Source organism: Scomber scombrus, chromosome 5 (assembly GCF_963691925.1).
Source record: "Scomber scombrus chromosome 5, fScoSco1.1, whole genome shotgun sequence".
Classification (NCBI taxonomy): Eukaryota; Metazoa; Chordata; class Actinopteri; order Scombriformes; family Scombridae; genus Scomber; species Scomber scombrus.
The window spans coordinates 34471555-34484054 of NC_084974.1; the positions used below are offsets into that span (position 1 = coordinate 34471555).

General features: G+C 45.3%; 3 protein-coding genes across 3 annotated transcripts in view; 1 reads left to right on the forward strand and 2 right to left on the reverse strand.

The window, feature by feature from the left end:
- The first annotated feature begins 357 nt into the window (after positions 1 to 357).
- On the forward strand, positions 358 to 3970 carry LOC133981119 (sodium/potassium-transporting ATPase subunit beta-3-like). Its single transcript, XM_062420003.1, has 5 exons — positions 358 to 403; positions 626 to 813; positions 885 to 935; positions 1659 to 1745; positions 3803 to 3970. The coding sequence occupies exons 1-5, from the start codon at positions 358 to 360 to the stop codon at positions 3968 to 3970; spliced, it is 540 nt and encodes a 179-aa protein (XP_062275987.1).
- A 1531-nt stretch (positions 3971 to 5501) lies between these two features.
- Positions 5502 to 7101, reverse strand: LOC133981121 (cuticle collagen 34-like). The gene is made up of 2 exons (XM_062420005.1): positions 7062 to 7101; positions 5502 to 6199 (listed from the first exon to the last, which is right to left on the reverse strand). The coding sequence occupies exons 1-2, from the start codon at positions 7099 to 7101 to the stop codon at positions 5502 to 5504; spliced, it is 738 nt and encodes a 245-aa protein (XP_062275989.1).
- A 2355-nt stretch (positions 7102 to 9456) lies between these two features.
- col4a4 (collagen, type IV, alpha 4) overlaps positions 9457 to 12500 on the reverse strand; it is a 63339-nt gene continuing 60295 nt past the window's right edge. Inside the window, exon 46 of the mRNA XM_062420006.1 lies at positions 9457 to 9865. Coding sequence (XP_062275990.1) covers positions 9608 to 9865 — 258 coding nt within the window. The 3' untranslated portion in view covers positions 9457 to 9607. The remainder of the gene's footprint in view (positions 9866 to 12500) is intronic.

Consider the following 12500-nt stretch of genomic DNA (forward strand, 5'->3'; position numbering starts at 1 on the left):
CTGCTGCAGCGTGAGTCCTGTGTGATGTCATCATGTCTGGTCCTGTGTGATGTCATCATGTCTGGTCCTGTGTGATGTCATCATGTCTGGTCCTGTGCGATGTCATCATGTGTGAACAGCTGACGGGGGTTAGGTGTATTATTACCTGTGAACAGGTGACAGTGTGCCGTCCTTCACCTTTAAATGAACGTTGTTAACTTCATGATAAAAGTGTGAGTGTGATGTCATTGAAGGTGTCATGTGACACAGTGTGTGATGTCATTGAATGTGTCATGTGACACAGTGTGTGATGTCATTGAATGAGTCATGTGACACAGTGTGTGTACTCATTGAATGTGTCATGTGACACAGTGTGTGATGTCATTGAAGGTGTCATATGACACAGTGTGTGATGTCATTCAAGGTGTCATGTGACACAGTGTGTGATGTCATTCAAGGTGTCATGTGACACAGTGTGTGATGTCATTGAATGTGTCATGTGACACAGTGTGTGATGTCATTGAATGTGTCATGTGACACAGTGTGTGATGTCATTGAATGTGTCATGTGACACAGTGTGTGGTGTCATTAAATGTGTCATGTGACACAGTGTGTGATGTCATTGAATGTGTCATGTGACCTGCAGGATATAACGACAGCATGCAGGAGCGTAACGACTTGTGTCTGGTGGGCGAACACACGGAGCAAGCCGGCGAGCAGGTGAAGAAGGTTTGTCAGTTTAAACGCAGCACACTGCAGCAGTGCTCCGGTCTCACAGACGGCAGCTTCGGATACGCAGACGGGAAACCGTGCATCATCGTCAAGATGAACCGGGTCAGTGAAGGGTTTGGGTCAGGTTCCTCTAACCTGCCAAAGAAAAGTCTAAAACTGTCTTCTGTCTGTAGGTGATTGGACTGAGACCAAGAGGAGACCCTTACATCAACTGTACTGCCAAGGTAACACACACACACACACACACACACGCTCACACACGCTCACACACACACACACACACACACACACGCTCACACACACACACACACACACACACACACACACACACACACGCTCACACACACACACACACATGCTCACACACACACACACACATACGCTCACACACACACACACACGCTCACACACACACACGCTCACACACACACGCTCAGACACACACACACACGCTCACACACACACACACACGCTCACACACACACACACGCTCAGACACACACACACACGCTCACACACACACACACACGCTCAGACACACAGACACACACACGCTCACACACACACGCTCAGACACACACACACGCTCACACACACACGCTCAGACACACAGACACACACACACACACACACACGCTCAGACACACACATACACGCTCACACACACACACACACGCTCAGACACACACATACACACACACACACACACACACACACACACACCCAGCAGTGTTACTGTTGTGAGATCAATCATATAATTTGTAATTTGTGTGTTTTTTAATAAAGTTTCGTCACATTTAAATTGGGACATTTGCATAAACTACTTTTATGTACAATTTGAAAACATAATAAAAAGTCAAAATCACTGAATTAAAAAAGTTGAATATGTGCTTAGTTACAGCGGAAATGCAGTTGCCATAGTAACACACATTGATTTCCCATCCCAGAGAGACACTCCGTTACAGATGCAGTACTTCCCCTTCGAGGGCCGGATGGATAAAATGTTTTTCCCCTACTACGGAAAGAACAGTCATGTGAGTAAACACTTCCTGGTTAGATTAACACAAACACTTCCTGGTTAGATTAACACAAACACTTCCTGGTTAGATTAACACAAACACTTCCTGGTTAGATTAACACAAACACTTCCTGGTTAGATTAACACTAACACTTCCTGGTTAGATTAACACAAACACTTCCTGGTTAGATTAACACAAACACTTCCTGGTTAGATTAACACAAACACTTCCTGGTTAGATTAACACTAACACTTCCTGGTTAGATTAACACAAACACTTCCTGGTTAGATTAACATTAACACTTCCTGGTTAGATTAACATTAACACTTCCTGGTTAGATTAACACAAACACTTCCTGGTTAGATTAACACAAACACTTCCTGGTTAGATTAACACTAACACTTCCTGGTTAGATTAACATTAACACTTCCTGGTTAGATTAACACTAACACTTCCTGGTTAGATTAACATTAACACTTCCTGGTTAGATTAACATTAACACTTCCTGGTTAGATTAACACAAACACTTCCTGGTTAGATTAACACAAACACTTCCTGGTTAGATTAACACAAACACTTCCTGGTTAGATTAACACAAACACTTCCTGGTTAGATTAACACTAACACTTCCTGGTTAGATTAACACAAACACTTCCTGGTTAGATTAACACAAACACTTCCTGGTTAGATTAACATAAACACTTCCTGGTTAGATTAACATAAATGTTCCTTACATTACAATTCAAACTACTAAATTTCAATTATCTTAAAAATCTACGTGTATTACCAACAAAGCTTTTGTGTTTTATAGATCATTGTTTTCTTTGTGTGTTTTTGTGTGAAGTGGGTTAGGGGTAAAAGCCAATCAATAACTTCCCTGTATATGAAGTCACTGAACATTAGTGAGCAGGAAGTAGATGAACTGACCATTAGTGAGAAGGAAGTAGATGAACTGAACATTAGTGAGCAGGAAGTAGATGAACTGACCATTAGTGAGCAGGAAGTAGATGAACTGAACATTAGTGAGCAGGAAGTAGATGAAGGGAACATTAGTGAGCAGGAAGTAGATGAACTGAGCATTAGTGAGCAGGAAGTAGATGAACTGAACATTAGTGAGCAGGAAGTAGATGAACTGAGCATTAGTGAGCAGGAAGTAGATGAACTGACCATTAGTGAGCAGGAAGTAGATGAACTGAGCATTAGTGAGCAGGACGTAGATGAACTGACCATTAGCAGGAAGTAGATGAACTGAACATTAGTGAGCAGGAAGTAGATTAACTGACCATTAGTGAGCAGGAAGTAGATGAACTGACCATTAGTGAGCAGGAAGTAGATGAACTGACCATTAGTGAGCAGGAAGTAGATTAACTGAACATTAGTGAGCAGGAAGTAGATTAACTGACCATTAGTGAGCAGGAAGTAGATGAACTGAACATTAGTGAGCAGGAAGTAGATGAACTGAACATTAGTGAGCAGGAAGTAGATGAACTGAACATTAGTGAGCAGGAAGTAGATGAAGGGAACATTAGTGAGCAGGAAGTAGATGAACTGAGCATTAGTGAGCAGGAAGTAGATGAACTGAACATTAGTGAGCAGGAAGTAGATGAACTGAGCATTAGTGATCAGGAAGTAGATGAACTGACCATTAGTGAGCAGGAAGTAGATGAACTGAGCATTAGTGAGCAGGACGTAGATGAACTGACCATTAGCAGGAAGTAGATGAACTGAACATTAGTGAGCAGGAAGTAGATTAACTGACCATTAGTGAGCAGGAAGTAGATGAACTGACCATTAGTGAGCAGGAAGTAGATGAACTGACCATTAGTGAGCAGGAAGTAGATTAACTGAACATTAGTGAGCAGGAAGTAGATTAACTGACCATTAGTGAGCAGGAAGTAGATGAACTGAACATTAGTGAGCAGGAAGTAGATGAACTGAACATTAGTGAGCAGGAAGTAGATGAACTGAGCATTAGTGAGCAGGAAGTAGATGAACTGACCATTAGTGAGCAGGAAGTAGATGAACTGAACATTAGTGAGCAGGAAGTACATGAACTGACCCTCTTCCTGCAGCCGGACTACGTGCAGCCGCTGGTCGCCGTGCAGCTGATGCTAACGAAGGAAGACTACAACGTGGAGCAGACGGTGGAGTGTAGGGTCGAGGGTTCGGACCTCCGGAACAACGACGAGCGTGATAAGTTTCTCGGTCGCGTCACCTTTCGGGTCAAAGTGTCCGAGTAGCTGGACCCGCCGGTTGCCATGGATACTACAAACTGGGTTTACACAGGATGTTGACACTTTGTAATCCAGATCTGATCCGATCCTACATGTCTGAACACAAACTGGAGTGAAAGTGGTTCATCCTGTTCAGATCAGGACCACTGAGAGTCTTCTTCAGTCTGGATCCTGATCCCGGGTTAGTCTTCTGGTTCTGGATGAGGGTTGGGTCCTAACCCTGAACCTGGTCCAGATGTTTAACTCTTGACTCCGTGGTTCAGATCTGCTCCGCAGTATTCAAACAGAAACCAGTGTGACTCCAGTTCAGCGTGTTCAGACAGTTAGACCCGATCAGTTCTGGTTCTGGTTTTAGATTTATGTGAAGTAGTGAATAACAATAATGTTCCCTCAGTAGTCTGACACAGAACCGCAACCCTAACCCTTCACCCAAGCAGATAATAAGTCACTGGGTTTATTACAGACCAAAAGGGTTTAGAAGAAATATAAAAGTTAAACAAACATTTCAGAGATAAGTAAAAGGAGCTTGAGCAGTATGTCAGTCTTTCATTATTCATAATAAATATTTCCTGTAGCTCTCACTACAGATTAAAGGCATGACTGTTATAAAGAGCGCCCCCTACAGGATGAAACACTCAATCTCAGTGAAGCAGAACACTGCCTTGTTGCTCCACCCACCCAACACCCAACCCTAACCCCTAACCCTACCCCTAACCTTTGACCTCCTGTTGATGGTTATTCATCCTTCATCAGATTCACTTTTTCAGTCCAAATGTTTGAATATATTTAGCGTGTAATGACTTCCTGCCAAATGTTGTACACTTAAAAATGTGAATTAGTTTGATTCCAAAGTGTCGTGTGAATAATGAACAAGATGACATCATCAGTAGAGATGACATCATCAGTAGAGATGACATCATCAGTAGAGGTCCTACATCTCACTGATGCCTCTACCTGTTGTGAAATAGCTGTTTTTATCCCCAATGACAGACTCGTCCGTCTGTAAGGACGGAACAATGTTTACATGATGTTTAATAGAAGAGAAAGTTCTGATGTTCTGATTCTGTATTTACACCAATAAAACCAGATGATGCCACAGTGTGTGTCTCTATGTTTAAGTTCCTTCTGTTATCAGAACCTCATCTCATCTCAAAGGGAACAAACTGGAGGGGGGGGGGGGACCGGCCCCATCAGAACCTGAGTGGTGTTATTGGACTTGTGTGCTAGCCATGGATCAGAACAAACACCAGGATCCAGCATCAGGAGGGTCAGAACCTGCTACCAGAACACCTTTCAGTCGGCCTCAAAGAAGTTCTGAAAAACCGTCAGGAGACTCAGGAAAGGGAAGCAGGACTCAGCCCGGGCTGGTCTCGGGGGGGGGGGGGGGGGGCTCTGCACATTTTGGGGCTGTCATGGTGGTCAGGGACAGTATAGCACCCATGGACTGGCAGACCGGGGTGAAGGCTTAGGACCGGGGGCTCGGGGGACCTTGTGGGAGTTTGGGGTACCAGGGTCTCTGCTGCAAGCCATTGGGTCCCTAAACAACCGCTGTGAGAGCTGGGTTCACATTCTCTGCTGTAAGACCTGGTCTCAGTGGGTATTGGGCTCCATCAGGGCTGTCCCTGGTCTCTGATCCTGGTTCTGATCCTGGTCTCAGTGGGTGTTGGGCTCCATCAGGGCTGTCCCTGGTCTCTGATCCTGGTTCTGATCCTGGTCTCAGTGGGTGTTGGGCTCCATCAGGGCTGTCCCTGGTCTCTGATCCTGGTTCTGATCCTGGTCTCAGTGGGTGTTGGGCTCCATCAGGGCTGTCCCTGGTCTCTGATCCTGGTTCTGATCCTGGTCTCAGTGGGTGTTGGGCTCCATCAGGGCTGTCCCTGCTCTCTGATCCTGGTTCTGATCCTGGTCTCAGTGGGTGTTGGGCTCCATCAGGGCTGTCCCTGCTCTCTGATCCTGGTTCTGATCCTGGTCTCAGTGGGTGTTGGGCTCCATCAGGGCTGTCCCTGCTCTCTGATCCTGGTTCTGATCCTGGTCTCAGTGGGTGTTGGGCTCCATCAGGGCTGTCCCTGCTCTCTGATCCTGGTTCTGATCCTGGTCTCAATGGGTGTTGGGCTCCATCAGGGCTGTCCCTGGTCTCTGATCCTGGTTCTGATCCTGGTCTCAGTGGGTGTTGGGCTCCATCAGGGCTGTCCCTGGTCTCTGATCCTGGTTCTGATCCTGGCCCTAACCCTCCAACACCTTTGATGAGGTTTTATCTTCGGTCATATTTGGATGTGAGATAAAGAATCAGCTGATTAACCCTCCTCACCCTGCGTAAAAGCAGAAATGTTATTTTTCAGTTTTCAGGAATGAAGTTAAACATCTTTCATGGTTTATTAAACTTTATTAAATGATCGAATAAAAACAACTTTATTAAATGATCGAATAAAAACAACTTTATTAAATGATCGAATAAAAACAACTTTATTAAATGATCGACTAGAATAAAAACACAGAAGGAAAGTTTGATGCGATTTATTGTTGTTGGTCCACAGAGAGTAAAATGTTTCACAAGTGTTAGTGAGAAGTTTCCTCCTAGATTAAAATATCACCGACAGGTTTAAATAGCCTCCCTCTGCCCTCCTCACGCTCAGCTTCCTCTATTTAATATTTAACATCTTTATTTTCACTCTTTTAGTTTCTTTCTTTGTTCATTGATTCTCAGATTTATAAAAACTGAACTCAAAGCAGAGTATTAAACACTGATGTCCCCTCAAAGCATTCTGGGATCTGTAGTTAGTAGTCTGACATCACAGGAAATGACATCACAGGATATGACATCACAGTGCAGCTAATCCAACGTACGGCTGTTACTGTGGGATGTTTAGTCATTTTATTTTGGAGGAGGGTGGAGAGGGGCAGGATGTCAGTGTGTAACCATTTACCAAAATAAAATAAAAAGGAAGAAATGAAACATGAAATAGCACCACATGAATTCAGGCTAAATAAATACTCTGATGACATTTACAGTAAAAATATAAAGCGACCAAGTTCAGTACGAAAAACATATTTACAAATCACAGAGAGATGACACATGAACCCGGAACCAGTCTGCCTCTACAGGAAGTCAGCTGTTCCCTCGACCAATCAGAACGATCCATTCTGTTTTTCATTTGTTAGAGAAAGATGATTTTTATTGTTTTTGAGAAACTTAAACCACGAAGAAGAAAACTTGCAGAACCATGAAGACACCCGACAGTCAAGAAACATATTTACAGATGTTTCCTCAGATCTGAACCAGAACTCTCCTGGTTCTGGTTCTGCTTTGATGCTGGACTCAGAATAACAGAACAGTTTAGTATTCGCTCTGTTTTTACTTTAAAACATTGAAAAAAGAACAATAACAGCTGAACACGTTTAAAAGTTCATGTCAAACATATTCACAGGAAATACTGACCGACCAATCAGGATGCAGCCACTGTGTCAGCTGACCAATCAGGATGCATCTACTGTCTGTCAGCTGACCAATCAGGATGCAGCCACTGTGTCAGCTGACCAATCAGGATGCAGCCACTGTGTCAGCTGACCAATCAGGATGCATCTACTGTGTCAGCTGACCAATCAGGATGCATCCACTGTGTCAGCTGACCAATCAGGATGCATCCACTGTGTCAGCTGACCAATCAGGATGCATCCACTGTGTCAGCTGACCAATCAGGAAGCATCTACTGTGTCAGCCGACCAATCAGGATGCATCTACTGTGTCAGCCGACCAATCAGGATGCATCCACGCAGCTGACCAATCAGGATGCATCGACTGTGTCAGCTCACCAATCAGGATGCATCCACTGTGTCAGCTGACCAATCAGGATGCATCCACTGTGTCAGCTGACCAATCAGGAAGCATCTACTGTGTCAGCCGACCAATCAGGATGCATCTACTGTGTCAGCCGACCAATCAGGATGCATCCAGTGTGTCAGCTGACCAATCAGGATGCATCGACTGTGTCAGCTCACCAATCAGGATGCATCCACTGTGTCAGCTGACCAATCAGGATGCATCCACTGTGTCAGCTGACCAATCAGGATGCATCCACTGTGTCAGCTGACCAATCAGGAAGCATCTACTGTGTCAGCCGACCAATCAGGATGCATCTACTGTGTCAGCCGACCAATCAGGATGCATCCAGTGTGTCAGCTGACCAATCAGGAAGCATCCAGTGTGTCAGCTGACCAATCAGGAAGCATCCAGTGTGTCAGCTGACCAATCAGGATGCGTTTTCAGTGCAGTTGTCATGATGCGGGCGATGCTGGAGGCGGGGCTAAAAGTGACTTGTCGTCTGCTCTGATGAGGACAGATCGTCACGCCAACGACCAATCAGCTGTGACATCACATGATGTTGCATCACAGCGTGTAATTTCTGATCAGCTGACTAATGATGTGACCTGTGAGGGTTTTATAATAAATATACTGCCATCCAGACAATCATCATATTTATTGATCCGTAGGAGATACAAGTTTCCACCAGACAGCAAGAAACTGATCAAAATATTTCAAATATTATTGATCAATCATTAATGACTTAGAGTTATTGATGAGGTATGACTGAGTTATCACTGCTGGTTTGATGCTTCGCTTTAAATCAATCTAACAAAGAGACTAAACTACGTTTTCAATCAACTGTTAGGAACAAAGTATTAATAAATATTAATAACTTGGTAACAGTCTGAAGTAAAACAGGTCAGTCAAACTGTTACAGGAGAAAGGACGATCAATAAAGTCAAATATCAGCTCCTCAGAGCTCTTTGTAGATAAAGGAAGAGGCTCCTCCTTCATCCCCTCTGCTGGGATGCTTCCACATTTCAGATCATATTCATACACAGAAAGGGACAAATACATTATTATATGCTACAGAAACAACTTTATGTGGATTATTTAAAAAAAAAAATGTAAATATGTATTAACCAATTTTGTCAAATGGGGCTGAAAAGTTCTGAATGCACCGTAATATACCAGGAAGTTCTGAATGCACCGTAATATACCAGGAAGTTCTGAATGCACCGTAATATACCAGTTGAGCAAACATCCAGCAGACTGTTTATCTGCTGGATGTCCGTCGCTCTGCAGGGTTAGGGTTAGCTCTGCAGGGTTAGGGTTAGCTCTGCAGGGTTAGGGTTAGCTCTGCAGGGTTAGGGTTAGCTCTGCAGGGTTAGGGTTAGCTCTGCACCAGCTGACTGTCTGCAGGTAGAGAACAGGTGAACAGGTGAACAGGTGAACACTGACACTGAATCAGAGCTGCAGCAATACTTAATATGAAAATATGAATTAAATGAACTTTAATATTTACAATTTCATCCTCAGGGTCTAGACAGTAAAAGTCTTGTAGGGAGATGAATAATATTTAATATCAGTGAATCTCAGCTAGGCTGATATTCTCTGTGTGAAACTCAAACTATCAGACAACCCGGTTCAAAGCAGGAAGACAACAAATAAAAGGTACCATTTTAGTGTTTGTGCTCTTATTGAACACGACTCATTGATTGACTGACTGGCAGCAGTATCGTTAGCATTAGCATTAGCGTGACAGTGTCTCCTCACAGAGAGAATCAGACGAGCGTCTTCCTGTCCGTCCTCTGGGACTCTGCGGGAGGAAGAGGAGGTGCTCTTCACTCCCTCATGCAGACGTTACACCTCCCGATGTTCCTCCTCTGCTGCCGACCCTCCGTCAGCGTGCTGGACGACATGTCGGAGGACGAGGCCGTGCCGTCCACCGTGGTCAGCCAGAAGCTGTAGATGTTGGCAAAGTAGTGGCAAGTGCCTCGAGGCCCCTGGCACTCCACGAAGGGCTGGGCCCTGAAGTCTGTCAGGCAGCTTCCTGATGATGTCAGAGACTGTCCACCACCCTCATCTCCTGCACCTGTATGCTGCAACACACAGGGATGACATCATCAGTTGGTTTTACTGTCTGAAACACACTGCTGTAGTCCTTTCATATCCTCCCCATCTCTTTCTCTTCATTCAACACGGTAAACAATCCCAACATGATGATCCATGTTATCGTTTTACTTTCCATGAACCGGTCTAACTGGTATTAGATAAGATATAACCCAGACCTGCTCAACCCTAATCCAGTGATGGTGTAGCAGTGATGGTGTAGCAGCAGTGATGGTGCAGCAGTGATGGTGTAGCAGCAGTGATGGTGTAGTAGTGATGGTGTAGTAGTGATGGTGTAGCAGCAGTGATGGTGTAGCAGCAGTGATGGTGTAGTAGTGATGGTGTAGTAGTGATGGTGTAGCAGCAGTGATGGTGTAGCAGTAGTGATAGTGTAGCAGTGATGGTGTAGCAGTGATGGTGTAGCAGTGATGGTGTAGCAGCAGTGATGGTGTAGCAGTGATGGTGTAGCAGCAGTGATGGTGTAGCAGCAGTGATGGTGTAGCAGTGATGGTGTAGCAGCAGTGATGGTGTAGCAGTGATGGTGTAGCAGTGATGGTGTAACAGTGATGGTGTAGTAGTGATGGTGTAGCAGCAGTGATGGTGTAGCAGCAGTGATGGTGTAGCAGCAGTGATGGTGTAGTAGTGATGGTGTAGCAGCAGTGATGGTGTAGCAGTGATGGTGTAGCAGTGATGGTGTAGCAGCAGTGATGGTGTAGCAGTGATGGTGTAGCAGTGATGGTGTAGTAGTGATGGTGTAGCAGCAGTGATGGTGTAGCAGCAGTGATGGTGTAGTAGTGATGGTGTAGCAGTGATGGTGTAGCAGTGATGGTGTAGCAGTAGTGATGGTGTAGCAGTAGTGATGGTGTAGCAGCAGTGATGGTGTAGCAGCAGTGATGGTGTAGCAGTAGTGATGGTGTAGCAGCAGTGATGGTGTAGCAGCAGTGATGGTGTAGCAGTGATGGTGTAGCAGTGATGGTGTAGCAGTGATAGTGTAGCAGTGATGGTGTAGCAGCAGTGATGGTGTAGCAGTGATGGTGTAGCAGCAGTGATGGTGTAGCAGTGATGGTGTAGCAGCAGTGATGGTGTAGCAGTGATGGTGTAGCAGTAGTGATGGTGTAGCAGTGATGGTGTAGCAGCAGTGATGGTGTAGCAGTGATGGTGTAGCAGCAGTGATGGTGTAGCAGTGATGGTGTAGCAGTGATGGTGTAGCAGTGATGGTGTAGCAGTGATGGTGTAGCAGCAGTGATGGTGTAGCAGCAATGATGTAGCAGCAGTGATGGTGTAGCAGTGATGGTGTAGCAGTGATAGTGTAGCAGTGATGGTGTAGCAGCAGTGATGGTGTAGCAGTAGTGATGGTGTAGCAGTGATAGTGTAGCAGTGATGGTGTAGCAGTAGTGATGGTGTAGCAGTGATGGTGTAGTAGTGATGGTGTAGCAGTGATGGTGTAGTAGTGATGGTGTAGCAGCAGTGATGGTGTAGCAGTAGTGATGGTGTAGCAGCAGTGATGGTGTAGTAGTGATGGTGTAGCAGTGATGGTGTAGCAGCAGTGATGGTGTAGCAGTGATGGTGTAGTAGTGATGGTGTAGCAGTGATGGTGTAGTAGTGATGGTGTAGCAGCAGTGATGGTGTAGCAGCAGTAATGGTGTAGCAGCAGTGATGGTGTAGCAGTGATGGTGTAGCAGTAGTGATGGTGTAGCAGCAGTGATGGTGTAGCAGTGATGGTGTAGTAGTGATGGTGTAGCAGTGATGGTGTAGTAGTATTGGTGTAGCAGCAGTGATGGTGTAGCAGTAGTGATGGTGTAGCAGCAGTGATGGTGTAGCAGTGATGGTGTAGCAGCAGTGATGGTGTAGCAGTGATGGTGTAGTAGTGATGGTGTAGCAGTGATGGTGTAGTAGTGATGGTGTAGCAGCAGTGATGGTGTAGCAGCAGTGATGGTGTAGCAGCAATGATGTAGCAGCAGTGATGGTGTAGTAGTGATGGTGTAGCAGTGATGGTGTAGCAGTGATGATGTAGTAGTGATGGTGTAGCAGCAGTGATGGTGTAGCAGTGATGGTGTAGCAGCAGTGATGGTGTAGCAGTGATGGTGTAGTAGTGATGGTGTAGTAGTGATGGTGTAGCAGCAGTGATGGTGTAGCAGTGATGGTGTAGTAGTGATGGTGTAGCAGCAGTGATGGTGTAGCAGCAGTGATGGTGTAGCAGCAGTGATGGTGTAGCAGTGATGGTGTAGTAGTGATGGTGTAGCAGTGATGGTGTAGTAGTGATGGTGTAGCAGCAGTGATGGTGTAGCAGCAGTGATATTGTAGTAGTGATGGTGTAGCAGCAGTGATGGTGTAGCAGTGATGGTGTAGCAGCAGTGATGGTGTAGCAGTAGTGATGGTGTAGCAGCAGCGATGGTGTAGCAGTGATGGTGTAGTAGTGATGGTGTGGCAGTGATGGTGTAGTAGTGATGGTGTAGCAGCAGTGATGGTGTAGCACTAGTGATGGTGTAGCAGCAGTGATGGTGTACCAGTGATGGTGTAGCACTAGTGATGGTGTAGCAGCAGTGATGGTGTAGCAGTGATGGTGTAGTAGTGATGGTGTAGCAGCAGTGATGGTGTAGCAGCAGTGATGGTGTAGCAGTGATG

Excerpts from the sequence above, each read along its gene's own strand:
- LOC133981119 (XM_062420003.1), top strand. The coding sequence starts at position 358 with ATGTCATTGAAGGTGTCATATGACACAGTGTGTGATGTCATTCAAG. Across the intron at positions 814-884 it reads TCATCGTCAAGATGAACCGG|GTGATTGGACTGAGACCAAG; the intron begins GTCAGTGAAGGG and ends TTCTGTCTGTAG. Across the intron at positions 1,746-3,802 it reads ACTACGGAAAGAACAGTCAT|CCGGACTACGTGCAGCCGCT; the intron begins GTGAGTAAACAC and ends CTCTTCCTGCAG.
- LOC133981121 (XM_062420005.1), bottom strand. The coding sequence starts at position 7,101 with ATGGATCGTTCTGATTGGTCGAGGGAACAGCTGACTTCCT. Across the intron at positions 6,200-7,061 it reads GAGGGAACAGCTGACTTCCT|GTGTTGGAGGGTTAGGGCCA; the intron begins GTAGAGGCAGAC and ends ACCTCATCAAAG.